Source organism: Xenopus laevis, chromosome 6L (assembly GCF_017654675.1).
Source record: "Xenopus laevis strain J_2021 chromosome 6L, Xenopus_laevis_v10.1, whole genome shotgun sequence".
Lineage (NCBI taxonomy): Eukaryota > Metazoa > Chordata > Amphibia > Anura > Pipidae > Xenopus > Xenopus laevis.
The window spans coordinates 11,305,149-11,323,348 of NC_054381.1; the positions used below are offsets into that span (position 1 = coordinate 11,305,149).

The 18,200-nt window shown below is 40.7% G+C and overlaps 1 protein-coding gene across 3 annotated transcripts in view; it reads right to left on the minus strand.

The window, feature by feature from the left end:
• Positions 1-16,612, minus strand: part of xirp1.L (xin actin binding repeat containing 1 L homeolog) — a 28,921-nt gene extending 12,309 nt beyond the window's left edge. Inside the window, exons 1-6 of one of the 3 annotated variants that reach the window (XM_041565766.1) lie at positions 16,506-16,612; positions 15,995-16,118; positions 14,056-14,110; positions 13,596-13,784; positions 12,085-12,148; positions 55-209 (exon numbers count right to left, since the gene is read on the minus strand). In XM_041565766.1, coding sequence (XP_041421700.1) covers positions 55-209; positions 12,085-12,148; positions 13,596-13,784; positions 14,056-14,110; positions 15,995-16,110 — 579 coding nt within the window. In that variant the 5' untranslated portion in view covers positions 16,111-16,118; positions 16,506-16,612. Of the gene's footprint in view, positions 1-54; positions 210-4,454; positions 4,569-10,040; positions 10,174-12,084; positions 12,149-13,595; positions 13,785-14,055; positions 14,111-15,994; positions 16,119-16,505 lie in introns of those variants that run through there. The other 2 variants (XM_018267091.2, XM_041565767.1) reach the window with 2 other exon arrangements.
• Positions 16,613-18,200: the final 1,588 nt, after the last annotated feature.

Genomic DNA, 18,200 nt, shown 5'->3' on the forward strand with positions numbered 1-18,200 from the left:
CACTGACTACAAGGATAAGCTCTTGACAAAGAATTTGCACTATGAGAGACATACCAGTTTGGGATTTCTGGCTTTGGTTTCCGCAGCAGCTGCCTTGGAGAGAAATAGTTCCGATCTCTGCCTCACTGAGGGGATGAAGCTATTCTGTGCTCGATGAAATTCCCCCCTGATGCTGCTCCTTTGGTATGTGGGTGACAGCAATCCTTCATCTGCAGAAAGGACATGAAAACGGGTATTTATAGCACAGATACAGTGTTTGGATTTCCTCAAAATCATAAATTCCTTATGTCGGGTCTTGGGGAACATGTGGAAGATTCTATCACACAATATTTCAGATAAAACAGATGCAACATGTTACATAAACATCTCTTATGCATTTTATAGTCGAATGATTAAATTCAGTTGTATATACAGGTATGGGATCTGCTTTCCGGAAGCCCTTTATCTAGAAAGCTCCGAATTACAGGATGGCCATTTCCAATGGACTCCAATTTTATTAAATCTAATAATTCACGTTTTTAAAAATTATTTTCTTTTTCTCTGTAATAATAAAACATTAGCTTGTACTTGATCCCAACTAAGATATAATTAATCCTTATTGGAAGCAAAACCAGCCTATTGGGTTTATTTAATGTTTACATGATTTAGTAGACAAAGTATGGTGGTTCACCTTTAAATTATGGACCCCTTATCCAAAAACCCAGGACCCAAGCATTCTTGATAACAGGATCCATATGTGTGTGTATTTGTGTGTAATGTTTTGTATTTCTTAATATTCAGGACTTGGGTTTTTTCAGCAGGATTCGGATTTGGCCGAATCCAAGTGCTGGTCCAACCGAATCCTTAATAAATTTATACCCACCACTGTATCTCCACTTTGGGAGTAGTTAAAAAGGAATCATTATAATTCATTGGACTGGAGGTCATTCATATAACTATTCATATGACTAAAATACATTTATTTGGATAATGCAATGAATTGTAGCCTGTGTGATTTCTATAAGGGGAGACTGAAAGTCTTGTGCTGAAACAGCTGATGGAACAGTTGGACTAAGAGGCAAAATGTTGGGACTGCAGATGAGCTTGTGTATCAGCTCCCGTTATAACCGGCCATTCTCAGCATCAAAACAACGACCTTGAACTGAATAAACCCGGGACAGAGTGACAGCTGTGTGTTAGATGGATTTCTGTCAAATCTTTGGTGTCTGTGTACGAGTGTCGCCTTAGGTGACTCTATTTAATCACCGTGGGAAGATCACCCAAAATGATCCTCACTGGGGACCGACAAGAGTGGTTATCTGGAAAATACTTTGGGACAAATTTGAAATTAAAGGGTTTGTTCACCTTTGATTTAGCTTTTAGTAAGTGTCGGACTGGGATGCCAGGGGCCCACCAGAAAAACTTAGACCATGGGCCCACTTTCCAAACTATAATTCCTCCTCTCCTCACTTAACCTCTTTATTCTCCTAGTCTATTATATCTACTTATGATACTCTATTGTTTCAATATTAAGCCTCTTTTTTCATAAAAAGAATTAGGCAATGACCATGAAATAGGCCAAATGGTTAGAAGCAAGAGGCCCACTAAAAACAACCCAAAAACTATAAAAAAGAAAAAAAGGGGGATTGAAAAGTTGCTTGGAATTAGCAATTATATAACATACTGAGGGCAGAGACACACGCTCAGATTTGGGGAGAACAGTCGCCCATCCACAAATCTACTCTTCTTCGGGGCAACTAATCTCCCCGAACTGCCGAACTCCCCGAACTGGCTAGAATGTAAATCGCTGGCAGGATGGCAATTGGTGGGCTTCGTTTTCCGAAGTCGTCCGAATTTGCCTCACGAGGAAACTTCGGGTGAGTGACTTCAGAAAATGAAGTGCTCCAAGTGCCATCCTGCTGGTGATTTACATTCTAGCCGGCATGAAGGCATTGCATTGCATTGAGCCCGAAGAAGAGGCGATTTGTCTGGGCAACTAATCTCCCCCAAATAGCATTGTGTGTATCTACCCGACAAAATTGAACCACCCCTTCAAATCAAGGACCTAACTTCATTTAACCCTTCCTTGGCCTGTTTATATGTGGATTCTGCTGAATAAAAGCTACTTTTTATGATTTAATGCCTGCCTGTTTTCTAGCCAACGTCCTCCTAGTTCTTTACCTTTTACCTTATGACTAGTGACCCTCTGTTGTAACAACAAAGCAGTAGCAATCCATTTAGATATACAAAGCACTTTTCTGCTGTGTATTGATCTGCTACAGCAAAATAAAATAAGGACAGATTTCTTTTAGGTCAGATTCTGTTTTGGGGCATTTATAGAGTTCCTATTAGACCCCTGGAAATACAACCGGAGGAAGGTTTACCTGGCCCATAAGGCTATCCTATGTATAGAGGTGCGTGTACAACTCCAGTGCCCCCTGCTGGCTGGATAATTCCACTAGTGACAACTGTGTTTGTTTTATCTCATCTTAAGTGTCAGTGTCACATTCCACCCATAGCTGGAGCGTGTATGGAGACTAATCATTGCTTATCACTAGATAATGTCGGCTAAATATAGCAGCACTTGTCCTGCTCCAAATATTCAGGCGAGAAATCACTGCTTAGACATAATTGGGGACACACAAGGAGAGGGAACAGTATGGGTTTACACTATTAACATCATTATATTTTATGCTAGTTTTATTTCTTTCTACTGCACCCACAGGCTTCCCATCTTCATTGATGCATTATATGTAACATGAGATGAGCCCCAGATTCCCCTTCATCTGTTATGGCTGCTTGGAGTTGATATCTATTGCTATAAGCTTTTTGGCACTGGTAAAGATTGCGGGTATTTTGACATGTTTTTTCCATAATGCCTTGCATCCAAATGTCCACTACATAAAAATTAATTATCACATAGTTCTCGCCTAAGAATTGCTGGAATTTTCAGATGATTCCTGTGGGCACATCAATGGGTGTCAGATGGAGACAATTTCTTATTGCAATAGAGCAATAAATATGCCCAGGGGGAAAAGCACTAGGGGGCACAAACAGTGTGACTGCTGTGGAGCCCTGGTGGATACTTGTGAAACAGACCCCCTTATAAATGTTTTGGGGGCTCTATAATAATTTTGCTGTGGGGCCTAGAAACCTCTACATTCATTTTTTTTATTAATCTCTTTTATTTAGATATTTCAATAAAACAGATACAGTCATCATCTGCACACTCTTAAACGTAGCAGTACAAAAGTTTAAGATGACAGAGGGGAGGGGGACCTTAGTTCTTAGAAACAAGGTGAAGAAGGAAAGAAAACTACAAACTAAGGAGAAGAAAAAAAAAAAGTAAAAGAGCCGGTACATACAGTATCTTTCATACTGATGCTTACGTCTATGGGGACCATATTTCTGTATGCTTATCCACTTGGTCTCTTAATAAAGCATTTAAGTAAAATAGATGTTGTGTAGTGTTTATTCTTTCTTTTAATTTGTGAGCCATGATAGGGTTTTGCAACCATTGTTTTGCTAAATTGATCCTGGCAGCTGCTAGAATCTGAGATAAGAGTTTATTTTGCGGTTTATTTAACTTCTTGGTAGGGAGGGTTAGAAGGGCTAATCGAATATATTTTTGTGATACTGTATGTATTAATTTAAAAACTTCTTCCCAGTATGTATTTTCAACTGGGCATGTCTACCAGGTATGTATAAAGTTACCAATTACACCACATCCTCGAAACCACGTTGGAGACGAGGAAGGATTTATTTTGTGCTTCCTTTCAGGAGTGATGTAACATCTTGTCAGTACTTTAATCTACATTCATTTCTACGGGATCTTTGAAGGCATATTTATCAAATGACGAACTTTCACTTTCACCCTTTGATAAATATGCCTTTAAAAATCCCATAGAAATGAATGGAGGGAGGCGGTATTTCACTCTAGCGGACTGTGGTGATCTCTAACTTCACTCTTTGATAAATATACCCTTTCAAGTTACTCCATTGTAAATAGGTACCAAATCAGATATAAATCAAGATCTATTATGGATGCACTGAATCCAGGATTCGTCCTTTTTCAGCAGGATTCGGATTCAGCCGATTCCGAATCCAAAACATTATGTTTGTTTTCATCACATAAACAATTAATTAAAATTTTTTTTACTTTCTTTCGCTAATTTAGATATGCAAATTAGGTTTTGGATTTCTCCCTTCAATTATACTTTAGGATCGATATTAGGGATGCACCGAATCCACTATTTTAGGATTTGGCCGAATCCTGAATACTTTGTGAAAGATTCATCCGAATCCTAAAATAGTGGATTCACTGCATCTCTAATATCTATCCTATAGTATAATTGAAGGGAGAATATCTTGATAGCAGCTGTGCATTCTTTCTAATTACTGGACTTCACATTTCCCATTGGATCTTTTTAGTTCTCCCGTGCCCCCTTAATTGTGCCAGAAATGAAGGGTCCTACCTGTTAGCATCCATCATGGCTCTGTGCTTTTGTAGAGTCTGCTAGTAGCATTAGGGATGTTCTGCCTGCCCGTTAGAAAGAATTTGTCTTCTCAGCACCAGCCTGGCCAACCAGAGACCTGTCATCCAAAATCAGCCCCTCTAATCCTTATCTGGCTGGCCGGGTGCACAATGCAGCCCATTCAAGTAGAAAAACTGTGCATGATTCTTGCAAATGGCATGTCTGATGGTGTGAATGTAGGAACGAGACAGGGGCTTAATTTGCTGGACGTTATGGATGCAAACGGCTGAACTAACAATGCCAGTGATATCATGTTAAACAAGAAAAAAGTGTCTCCCGCGGGGGCAGTCTGCCTGCTTATATGTACAAAATTATAACTATAGTACATCAAGGGTTAAGCAGAATGGTTTGATTTGTAAAAACAACACTAGGAATTTAGCCTTGTTTATTCCTTTATAGTTATTGCTTGTTTAAAGGGGAAGTCTATTGACTGGCAATCTGCTATTGAGATACATTTCTCTAATCCCCCTCACCCTTCCATTATTTTGCCCCAGGTGTTCTCCACTCGTGGAGTATGATTATACTACCCTGCAAGCATGCTAATACACACAGCAAGAGATCAGCATATGAGCTGCTTTATTTACCTTCTCTTGCTTTATATGGGCGCAGGTTATTCAGCACAGAGTCTTGGGTACAACGGAGGGCGCATATTGAGGCAGTTTATTAAGACACTTTCAAAAATGCTTCTTTACTGCTACCTGGTTGCCAGTGTCTCCATCTCTCCTCTGATGAAGGGTGGCCAAACAGTTTTGGACTGGATATCCAGTGCCCACTGGGGTCACCACCTTAAGGGCCCACCACCTTCACCCCCTTCACAAACTCACCCCCCTCTCTCTTCTTGGGCCTGTTGATTTCAGTTAACACTGGGGTTTGGAGGTCCCCAGATCAAGGCCCCTGGCCAGCAGACAGGGAGGCAAACAGAGGCCATAGGTCAAGGAGGCCCATAAGGACTGGGGCCCACTGGATTACCTCCCTGTGCCCATCCAGCCCAAAGGTCCCTACTGATGCTGAGGAAACCTGGAGCTGCCACCACACTGAGCGAGCCATAGTTTCTTGGCATGCATCAATAGGAGTACCAAATTTGTGCACAGTGAATCAAATGCAGACGCCATTTTTAAATGTGCTCCAGAAGCACCCCCAACTAGACAAAACGTGCATCAGCCCAAGTACAATTGTGGATATTGTGGCTAGGGTTGTCACCTTTTCTGGAAAAAAATACCGGCCTTCCTATATATTTAGCTTTTTTCCCTATTAATAACAATGGGATTTACCATAATTTTTACCGGCCAGGTGGCAACCCTAGTTGTGGCTGATGCAACTCATAGCACAGCCGAAATCACACTGGGATTGTTGGAAATAATGCTGCTTTGAGCGTTAAAAACATGTCAAATAAACTGTACATTGCACACTGCACTTGCATAAATAATTGACCTTAATCTGAAATCTGTTTTGGTGATTTATAGAAGGCCCTTGTTCAGCAACTGGTTCTTATAGAACCCCCTATAGTTTGTCAATTACTTTAATGTATTCATTGCAAGTAATCTAAGTATCTGAATAAACAAATTTAACAGTTTCTGGGGCAGGGAAAACCAGAAAATAAATCAGTGTACAGTCGCACAGAGCCAATACCAATTAAAAACTCAGAGCTGGTATTGTTTTTGTCATACTTGGCACTATTCTATGGTCTGCTAGGTGGCACAGGCAATGCTTGAGCTGGTAGAACTGCTGTCTGTGTGCCCAGAATGATGGGCAGAAAGTGATAGAAGGATAACTGAATAATCTCAACCTAAGGCAGGGATATTAGTGGTACTGCTCATGTGGCTTGTGCCAGGGATTCTAACAGGCAGGTAGGTACCCATAATAGATGAATAAGGGGGCTGCCTGTTTTCTTCATTGCGTAATCAGGCCCAAAATATTCTTTTCATTAACAGAAGTCCCCCACCATTGGAGAGTGTTTCTAGAACAACAACAGCTGTCATCACATGCACAGAGCTGGGCTGGAATCAGTAGCTGTGGGGTCAGAATGTGACCCCTGCAGGATGCCATTGTAGCTGTGTGAGGTCAAACGTCACATGAGGCTTGCACATGTACCTGCTTCCAAAAAAAAGCCCTCTGCTTGATCTCTAGGTCTGCTTGTATAGGTGCTGCCATAACGCTGCATTATTATTATTATCATCCTTTTTTATATAGCACTGACCTATTCTGCAGAGCTTATAAGTATTATAAGTATTATAAATTCATTCCCATCAGCCTTGCCCCAGGGCAGCTTACATTCTAAGGTCTTTATTCCATTCACACTCACACTAGGGTCAGTTTTATCAGGGGCCCATTTAACTGCCTGTATGTTTTTGTAGTGTGGAAGGAAACTGTGGTACCTGGAGGAACATACAACCCCTTGCAGAATCGAACCTAGCACTGCTGGAAATCAGAATGTTTAATAATATAGTGAATAAAGGACGGGACCAGAGATGAGTTAATTTTGGTGACTATGAGCTCACAGGTGAGGAACTTGTAGTTATTCTGGCACAGAATGGAGGGAGGGCTCGCCACGTGCTCTGTAAGGACAACTGCTGTCTGAGGCAAATATAGGCAAAACAGATTACCCCCAGGGTATTTTAGTCCATGGAAAACTCTGTTGTAGCCCAGGAATGCAGAGAGATTATTTCCAGAGCAATATATTGGTGAGATGGGGTGCAGCTGTCCCCTGGGCACTAGGGCTATAGGGCCAGACAGCTGTCCTTAACAGGTCCCGTCTTCTTTTTAGAAAAATCTGAAGCATTTTAAACAGCACTTCACATAAATACCCTGGGGACTGTTATTATTAACTCTTCATGGGCTGCTTCTGCCCCTCATTGGTGTTTTAGGAAAGGAAGGAGAAAAACTGTACTGTGTTCTTTATCTTCCTATAGCAAATCATAAGATAAATCAGTGAAGCCTGGAATTGAGGCTTGAAAGACTGGGATTAATACTCTTCCTATTGGCTGGCCAGGGATTTTGGGGGAAAAGTAAGAATTCCTCAGGAATATCTATTTCGGTCAAGAGAGAGGCTCATTTAGTAATGAGAGGGGGGATCTGACTACAGTGCCATCTGCTTGGGCCTAACGACACAGTCACTTGACCTGCTCCTGCACCAGACAGTGGCGTAACTACCAGGGGAGCAGGGGGTGCGATTGGGCCAGGGCCCGCACCCCCTCAGGCCCCCCCGGCAGCTCGTGCACCACTGTGTTTTTACCTAATGCGGCTGTAAATGCAGCCGTTTTCGGGTGTACGGAGGAGGGCGGGGCCCGGCTGCATGTCCCGCGCCAGGGCCCGCCCCCCTCTAGTTACGCTGCTGGCACCAGGACTTAGATTGTTAGCTCCTAGGACAGAGGTTTAAGGTGCCTCACACTCTTCTACACTCATTACTTACTAATGTGGATGATACACCTACCAGTGCAGTAACCCTCAGCAACCAATCAGATATTTGCTTTCTAACTCATAACGGCGGGATCAGAGCAAAACGGACGATTGGTTGCTATGGAGGTTACTGCAATAGAGCAATTTAGTAATTTAGTAAATCAGACATGTTTTTGCCTTGCATCTCTCACTCCATGACTATAGCAACATGCCAAAAATTCATGTATGGTTCTGCTCATTTCTTTTGCTATAATAGCACTGTTGGGGGCCCTCATCCACTGATAGCCCTAGGCAGAAGCTGTTGAATAGCCTTCCTGCATTACCCTTTTGTTCCAGCCCAGTGTATTATTTCAGTACAGGTATGGGATTCATTATCCGAAAACACACTATCCAGAAAGCTCCGAATTACAGAAAGGCCGTCTCCCATAGACTCCATTTATCCAAATCATCCAAATGTTTAAAAAGAATTTCCTATTTCTGTGTAATAATAAAACAGTACCTTGTACTTGATCCCAACTAAGATATAATTAATCCTTATTGGGAGCAAAACCAGCCTATTGGGTTTATTTAATTTTTACCTGATATTCTTAAAGGGGCGGTTCATCATTTCAGTTAATTTTTCTTATTTAATATTTTATTACTTATGTTATAGAATGGCCAATTCGATGCAACTTTTCAGTTGGTCTTCATTATTTATTTTGTATAATTTTTTAATTATTTGCCTTTTTCTTCTGACTCTTTCCAGCTTTCAAATGGGGGTCACTGACCCCATCTATGAAACAAATGCTCTGTAAAGCTGCAAATTGTTATTGCTACTTTTTATTACTCATCTCTCTATTCAGTCCCTCTCCCATTCATATTCCAGTCTCTTATCTAAATCAATGCGTGGTTTATAGGGTAATTTGCACATTAGCAGTGCCACATTTATGTGCAAAGCTATGGTGCACTGGCTAGCTAAGCATGCTGGGAGTTGAAGTCCCCTGACCATGACAGTATGCTTAGCATATGGCAGCTTTGTGATCACAGCTATATGTTGCAGTGATTATTATTACAATCCATATTTATAAAGAGCCAATGCATTCCGAGGCGCTGTACAATAAATGGGTATATGTACTGAACACAGTGATTTCATAGAAAAAATACAACTGATGCTGAAGGTAAAGAGGGCCCTGCCCAAAACTAATGTTTGCCATGTTTGGGCTGGCATTAATGCAAAGCCATGGCATTCCATAATCGCTGTTGTCAAGACCTTGGCCTTAGGACTCATGTACAAAGGAAAATACTAATTTTCAGGAGTCAGAACCAGCAATACAGTGACACAGAGAGACCACTTTCAATAGCAATTACATTTACTGTGAATGTTATTAAACTCCAACTCTAGTTATAATTCAACAACATTCAGAAGGCATCAGTCTCTGGTGCAGACAACAGAAACAAAGTAAGAACTGAATTTTCACATCCAAACAAATTGACTATCTTAAAGGAGAACTAAACCCTAAAAATAAATATGGGTAAAAATGACATATTTTATATACTGAACTTATTGTACCAGACTTAAGTTTCAGCTTGTCAATAGCAGCAATGATCCAGGACTTCAAACTTGTCACAGGGGGTCACCATCTTGGAAAGTGTCTGTGACACTCACATGCTCAGTGGGCTCTGATTGGCTGTTGAGAAGCTAAGCTTAGGGCTCGTCACTAATTATCCAGCAGAAAATGAGGTCCCCCTGTAATATAAGCTGATGCTACAGGGCTGATTATTAAATTCTGATGCTAATTGCACTGGTTTCTGTGCTGCCATGTAGTAATTATCTGTATTAATTACTAATCGGCCTTATATTGTGACATTTCTATTCTATGTGTACTGTATATTGTGAGTGGGTCCCTAAGCTCAGTAAGTGACAGCAGCACAGAGCATGTGCAGTGAATCAGCAGAAAAGAAGATGGGGAGCTACTGGGGCATCTTTGGAGACACAGATCTTTACTGCTAAAGGGCTGTGGTTGCCTTGGGCTGGTACAGAAGCACAAAACATAATGTACTACATTTCTACCTACTTCTTTAGTTAAGCTTTAGTTCTCCTTTAATGAAGCTCCTTAGGGTATTAGATATAAAGAACACGGTGCTACTCACAGGTTAGGGCAGGTTCCAAATTACATAGATAATCCAAAGAGTCTTCCAGGCAGCAGGTCTGTAGTGTGTCCCCTGCTTCTCTCTGTGTGTCCTCTGTCTGTGTGTCTGAGTGTGGCTCTGGCAGTTGTCTTTATCAGGGAGAGCTGAGCTATGTTGGGAGCATGAAAGCACGGGGCTATTTTTAGGGTCCTCACAACAAGATACTATTCCCTCAGCTTGAGTCAGTGGTGAGATGTGGCAATGAGGGAAGGAAGAAGACCGTTTCACAATGCCGGGAATGCTGAATGGGGCCCAACGTCATTAGCCATTTTTTACTGAGTCACTGATGGCTTCTTCTGGCATTTTAGCTCATAGCTTTGACTCGCATATAGAGAGTCATTATTCCAATCAGTTACGGCAGGGTTATTTTTGCTTATACAGTAAATATAATGCTGCTGCTACCATGTTTGAAACACATTTTGTCTTCCAACATTAGGAAAAAAAATGTGTATAGAGGCACATCTATCAAGGGTTAAATTTCGAATTCATGTGAATTTTTTAAAACTCCCGTGAACTTGAAATTCGACCAATCGAAATTTATTATAAAAATCTAATTTTTTAAACTCGGGTGAATAGGATCGACCCGAAAACTCAAATTAGAATCTAATTTGATTAGAACTTTGAAAACTTGATATGAGTTTTTTCTCAGAAAAAAACTTGAATATCAGGAAGGTCGCAAACAACTCCAAGTTGATCCCTGGACTTCTCCCATTGACTTAAACAGACATTCGGCAGGTTTTAGGTGGTGAATAGTCGAATTTGAGTTCTTAAAGGACCAATGTATGATAAATCTCGAAAAGCAAATTTGAATTTTTTTACTCTGATCAAATTTGAGTAATTAGTATTTAGTAATTATCTGTATTGATTACTAATCAGCTTTATATTGTGACATTTCTATTCTATGTGTACTGTATAATGTGGGTCCCTAAGCTCAGTAAGTGACAGCAGCACAGAGCATGTGCAGTGAATCAGCAGAAAAGAAGATGGGGAGCTACTGGGGCATCTTTGGAGACACGGATCTTTACTGCTAAAGGGCTGTGGTTGCCTTGGGCTGGTAAAGAAGCACAAAACATAATGTAAAGCATCTCTAGCTAATTCTTTAATTAGGCTTTAGTTCTCCTTTAATGTCTTAGAAGGTGATTAACTTGTATAAACCCATAATGATAGATATATGTAGGGGCTTATACAATGGTCACATTCATTTCCATATGCCACAGGTGCAACAATGGGGAGCATTAAGACCTCTGGTAACTTTTTGAACTCCAGTCCTGTGCATCCATAGGTGTGGACAAGTAGTGGTGTAACTAGTAAGTGCTGCCCCCGCAAACATTTTTTGCCAGAGGGGGCTAGGGAGGGGGGCTACAGACCCCCCTGTCCCCTCGGTCCCCCTGTGGCTGTGGGGTCTGCTGTATGGTAGTTACGCCACTGATGATGAGTGAGCAGGTGATAGGGGTAATAGCAGTGACTCAGTTAGCTTTTGTCCCAATTCTGCCTCCTTTGTATAAATAATGCACCAGTTTGGGAGAATAACCACCATCATGTTCCAGACTACCAGGTGTCCCTTGTGCCATTCTGAGAAGGTGCAGTACAGAATGTTTTTGGAAATTTCTGTATAGTGCATGTGCCCAGTTTGAATCAACGCAGGGGATACCTAGGAGCCTGGTGCAAAATTTTATCCTGGACAGTGTGTTCTTTTTACGGAGAGAATCTCACAGTAGAGGTTAATAATCAGAGTCTCTGGGGAGTGCCTAACAAATGAACATCCCAATGATTTGATATTTTATTATCCTTACAGAGAAGCTTCCTGCAGGGGGCGCTGTAAATCATTGTGCAGCATCCCTGGGCCTGGTGCACTGCTGAGTCTGTTGACTTTTCCAAATTTTACTAAATCAGCCACTAAATGTGCTCAGCTTATTTAACTATGCCTTTCCTTCCTTTGTAAATCAATCTAGCCACTGATATGTGCACAATTAGAATGAAATGAGTGTTGTGTATAGTGACTTACACTGGTGCCTTTCTGCACTGGCCGTCAGCTTCATCCGTGCTGTTCCCTTGCAGAGATCCTCTGTCTGCCAATGTGCAACGAATGCATTAATAACACATATAACATTTTCAGAGGCAATACCTGTTTGTGTTTGTTATTATGTCTAAATGATTAATTTCATTACATCAGTTAATAACTAATAGGGAGATGGGATGAAAGGGGTGGCAGATCCAGGTGACAGTCAGTGTGTGGTTCTGCTGCCATGTTTTATACTGAATACATTTCCTGTTTGAAAATGAGGGCAGTTTAGGCCAGGGCTGTTCCATTGTAGGTCTACTGGGAAAATATAGCAATCCAAAAGATTTTATGGTTCCCCTTCTGCTTATAGGCGCCATCAACCTCCCTGTATGGTATCTGCATTTAAATGTAATCTGGAAAAATAAACATCCAACCACTATACGTAAAAAGCTGCAAAGCCCCGGTGTAGTCCATTCCCCTAATATGACCTGACCACAGTGTCGGACTGGCCCACTGGGATACCAGGAAGACTCCAGGTGTCAGTGGGCCTCTTGCTTCTAATCATTTGGCCTATTTCTTGGTCATTATCAATTTCTATGAGAACAAAGAAGCTAAATAGATGGATTAATAGATTATAGTATGTAAAGAAAAGCGACTAGGAGAATAGAGGTTGAGTAAGGAGAGGAAGAATAATAGTACTGAGAGTGGGCCCCGACTCTGCTTGACCACACACAGTTATACGGCCAGACAGCAGCTGGGGATTCTAAGAGTTGTAGTACAACAAGACCCTGTAATAATAAATAATAATAATAAATCATGTATGTAATGTAGGGAAGACTATCTGGAATCCCCCCCACTAAACCAGGACTATAGGTTCGTTTAAAATGCACATTTTCTATTGTTTTGCACAATAATATCCATTCAGTAAAAAATCACAATCTCTTTAAAGTCAGTAGGATTTATAGATTAAAGATGGCAATACAGGGGCAGTTAAAAAACATGCTGATTCAGCCCCAATAGACCGAGTTGGTAGCTTATCTGCCAGTGTATGGGGCCCTCCAACAGGCCTACTTGAGGCCAGATATCGATCAGGGAGATCTAAAAAATCCCATTGAAGTGAGGACCACATCGGCTCTTTGATGCAGCCCTCAGGCCAGCAGCCTGTATCCCCATCATTGTGGTCCGATCATTTGTTCATTGGGCTCAGCCCAATATCTTGTTCCTCATGGGGGAAAATATCTTTCAATGGATGGTCAGTGTTAGGTGAGCGTGGGATTTGCAAACGATTCAAGGGCAGGTAAAAATAGTTTGCTAAATAATCAACACAGTTCTATCTTATAATATGAATATTTTGGGGGAAAGGCAATGGAATCTCCCTGTAGAAAAAACAGAGCATGCTGGGAGTAGGAAGCTTGAAACAATTACCTAAAGAACTACATTTGCTGCTGATTTTTTTTTCTTGCTTATGTTTCAAATCTGGTACCTGGCTGATGCCAACCATAATACCAACTGACCTGCCAGCTGCCAGATGGCTCTCTTCCTTTCCTCTTGTCTGTTTTTGGTTCAGTCTTGTATTTCTCTTTCTTGTCACCATTGTCATCAATTAAGAAACAGCTTTTTTGGAACAGCGCCCTCCTGAGCTTTTGAGGTTCCTCTGTGTGTTTTAGCAGACTCGCTCTCTCTGGGAGACTCCTGCCCACACCCTGTGAAACAGAAAGCTGCAGTTTCAGCTGCAAGGAATTCTGGGAACTAGAACCCTGGCTTGAGGAGAGCTGAATTTTTGGAACTAAAGTCCTGGATGGAGGAGAGCTGACTACCGCTATATTGTTTGGATGATACACGCAGTCACTACCAGCAGTGCAGAGAAAAGGACTGTGTTCAATAGCAATTACATGTACTAGTAACTGTAAACCCATTCTGAATGTGGGATGAATGAATACTGAAAAGTTTTTTATAATAGCATTTTGTAGTTACCATTCGCTCACTGTTGTGCAGCTTCCTAAAGGATTTTTGGCGCACGTTTTCGTACCTGTAAAACAGAAAACACAAAAAAAGGGTTACATTTCTGATTAAAATAAGGGTTAATAAACTCCCAGAATGAAAGTCATTTTTTTTAAATATAAACCACAAGAGCCTAGAATAACCTGTGAAATATATGCCTCTAACATGTGCTTTATGATGTCATCAGTAACTTAGTGATGTCACTTGTGTCCCCTGACTCCTACAAATACTTATATTACTTGCACATATGAGGAAATTACAAGTAACCTCAGACCATACTGTGCATCTGCTTTAAAGGGGACCCGTCACCCAACAAAATTATTCATAATCCTATTTTACCACATTAGTCAAGCAAAATGAACTTTAATTACACTATATAAATTATTGGAATCTTGTTTCCTTCAGTCTGGGAATTAATAATTATAGCAAGCAGGCAGGAGCCATTTTGTGGACACTGTTATCAGGGCAAGCCTTGTATCATCTCAGAATCTTGTTTGTGCACCAGAATGGGGGACCCGATGTCCATCCCCATTAGGGTTGCCACCTTTTAATAAAAGTTCCACCGGCCGGTGGAGGGGGTGGAAACAAAGGGGCGGGTCATGACTTGCCCAGGGCATAGAGGAGGGGCAGACAATATTTGATTGACAGCTGAGATTTTTAAATGAGCTTACAACAGCTATGAATGCTTAAATAAAAAATAGAAACTGGATTTCATGTTTTATTTGAAAAGGACTTTTATTATACAGCTTTTTGTGTCTGGGTGACAGGTCCACTTTAAACAAGAAATAAATCCAAGGTTCCTTTTGAACCATCTCCAAACACATCAACATACACCCACAAGGGGCCCCTTCTGGCAACTCTTAGGGCCCTCAACCCATCAGTCTGCTAAAAGAACAAGTGAAACATGGAGCACAAGCCTTTAGCTAATTATAAACATATATTTACTCTATGCTGCATAGGCCCCTACTTTCACCACAATTACTCTGAGATGTTGACTTATTATTTTGGCTGATTAACTACAGTCAGGAAAAAAACATTAACTTTCTGTAATTAACTGTGTTGTGATGTTGCTCTGCTTAGAATATTATGTTAGAAGAGTCACCTGATGTTTCTCTAGTTAGTATTAACAGAGCAATGCCTTTATTTTCTCATTAAACATTTTTCCACTGACTGTAGTGTACACATTCAGCTAAAATGACCAGCAGGTGGTGCTGTTGTTGTAAGATTCTTTATATTAGCAGTTTTTAATTGTGTAACGAGTGTAAATTGCACTGTGAGCAATTTTACATTGACTTGTTTTTAGGGTTTAAATTTACTTTACAAAAAAGGGCTTCCTATCCTAATAGGCTCAGTAATATGTGTTTTGCTTATATGATATTTACAATGGTGGAATATTGAACAAGAGTTTGTATTGTTTAATTCCTATTTGTCAGTATTATTGGAGGGAAAGAAACCCTTATTATTCTGGTTAATAAAGCCAAACTACAACCAGTGCTTTCCATATTTATCAATTTTTAATGGTGATCATGAACTTGTTCATTGCCTAGAGTCACATTTATTTGTACAGTGTATAATATAGAGCCTGCCTGTAAGTCTGTGCAGCTGCCAATCAATCAGAGTGACAGGCCCATTGGTTTAATGCACACTGTATCATAGACACAGAAGCGGGAAATTTTATTGGCTTCTGAAATCCAGAGGCTGAATAAATTCTTCTGACTTGGGATAAAACAAATGCCACTGTTACTGGTCATTATGTATGTAATTCTGTATGTTCTTTGTATAAACCCTTTAATTATACAGTGCTGCAGAATATGTTGGTGCTATAAAAATACATGTTAATAATAATAATAATAATAATACAATAGGATTCAATACCCCAAATTGGCTACCAGTGCTACAAGTCTTTACTTACCGTGCCACTAATTCAGACACTGAGTTGCTCCTTCTGTTGAGGGATTTGGCCTCTAAATAGTTCAGGCTCATTTTGTTCAAGGAATGGGATCTCTTTACCTTGACTTTAACTTCCATCTATTCAGCTGGAGAACATAGATGAAAAAATGCAGCATTGTGATTAATTTATTACTTACTCTTTGTGGTCTTTCCCATTTCATAGACTGGATCAGCTCATATGGGTTGCTTAATAAAACCAGTGTCACACTAGGGCCCCTTGGGCCCACCGGGGACCTGACCTAAAGGCCCCCTCTACCACTGACCACAACCTGCCCTTCCACTGTTGATAAAAAGACTTTCATATACAGTATTTAGTAAAGTACAGTCAGACAGTCAGCTTTTCATTCTATGCTGCACTTTATCATAGCCTGGCATATCAGTAATCCCAATGGTGCGGGCACAGGGGAAATACCCTTACCTATCTCCAGCCTTGGATAAAGTTACTGTGAACATCAAGAAACGTAGCAACTTACTTGTTGTGTATATGATACCGCTCTGGCAGCGACTGGGAATCACCTGATATGTGCAGGAGCAGCACAGGTTCCGTTAATCTTCAATGGACATTTAATAGGTTACAAGATCTCAGTTGGTCTCACTAATGTGTTTATATTTCCAAGGAGTAACCCTTTCCCTGGCTCTCTCACACTCAAGGGGTTGGCACTATTTGTTCTGAAAAATAAAGCAATTTATAATTTACCATTACATTGTGTGAAAAGCACCTCGAAAAACAGTGAATTCATTTTCTTTCAAAGTGCCATGAAGGGGTGGTTCACCTTTAAGTTAACTATGCTATAGAATGGCTAATTCTAAGAAACTTTTCAATTGGTCTTCATTTTTTTTATTTTGTATGGTTTTTGAATAATTTGCCTCCTTCTTCTGCCTCTTTCCAACTTTCACATGGTGGTAACTGACACCATCTAAAAAACAAATGCTCGGTAAGGCTACACAATTATAAATATATTATATTACTTATCTTTCTATTCAGCCCCTCTCCTATTCATATTCTAGTCTCATATTCTAGTCTCTTATTCAAATCAATGCATGGTTGGTAGGTTTATTTGAACCCTAGCAGCCAGACTGCTGAAATGGCAAACTGGAGAGCTGCTAAATAAAAAGCTAAATAAGCCAAAAACCACAAATAGTAAAAAATAAAAAAACAATTGCAAATTGTCTCAGAATATCACTCTCATACATCATACTAGGGATGCACTGAATCCAGGATTCGGTTTGGGATTCGGCCTTTTTCAGAAGGATTAAGGGTTTGTTTCTCCTTTAAAGGTTAACAAACCCTTTAAGACTTTCATGTATTTCCATGATATCTATCCCACCATATTCTGTACACCTTTCCCGGTCTCAGTGGCCCAGCCTTATCCTCAGCGCAGCCCAATCTCTGTCTAAGGAAGCTCCTGCGATACCAACCCCCAGCACTTACCTTTCCTGTACCAGAGGATGAGCCGAATTTCTGGAAATTCTGTCTCTTAAAGTTACCAGGAGCACCATTTTGCCAGCTCCTGAGTAGAGTTGCGCAACTGGCCCGGTGTCGGACTGGGATGCCTGGGGCCCACCAGAACACCTTTGAATGTGGACCCACTCTCCAAATAATTTTTCCTTTTTTTCTTCATTCACTTTTCTTCTTTCTTTATTATTTTAATCACTTATCCTTACATATAATCATCCAGTCTTCCCTCCATTTCCTCTCTTCTCTCTTAGAAATGGGGGAATGGCTGTGGTATAGACATACAAGGCAAATAACTGGGTGAGCAGAAGGGCCCACTTATACCTGGGCCCACCGGGAGTTTTCCTGGTATCCCGGTGGGCCAGTCCTCTGATACTCGCCTCATTGTTACAGAGCCACTGTGCCCTATTCAGACTTTCTCTCTCAATACCCTCCATTTTGTGTTGTTATTTGTTCTTTGACCCATTCACATAGAAACATTACCCTGTGTCACAATAAGCAATGACAAGTGTAGGGAGACTACATAGTGGTAATTGGGACAGTGCCCTATAAAGATTCATAGGTGTACACCAGTGACATAATTGTACCACATAATCTTTAAACGTTTTCACCTCAAGAGTTTATTTTCTACCTCTACAGCTCTTGCTCTGCCAGCTAATCAAAGTGAGGTAAAGTGATTGATTAGCCAGACATCCAATCAAAGAATAACTGG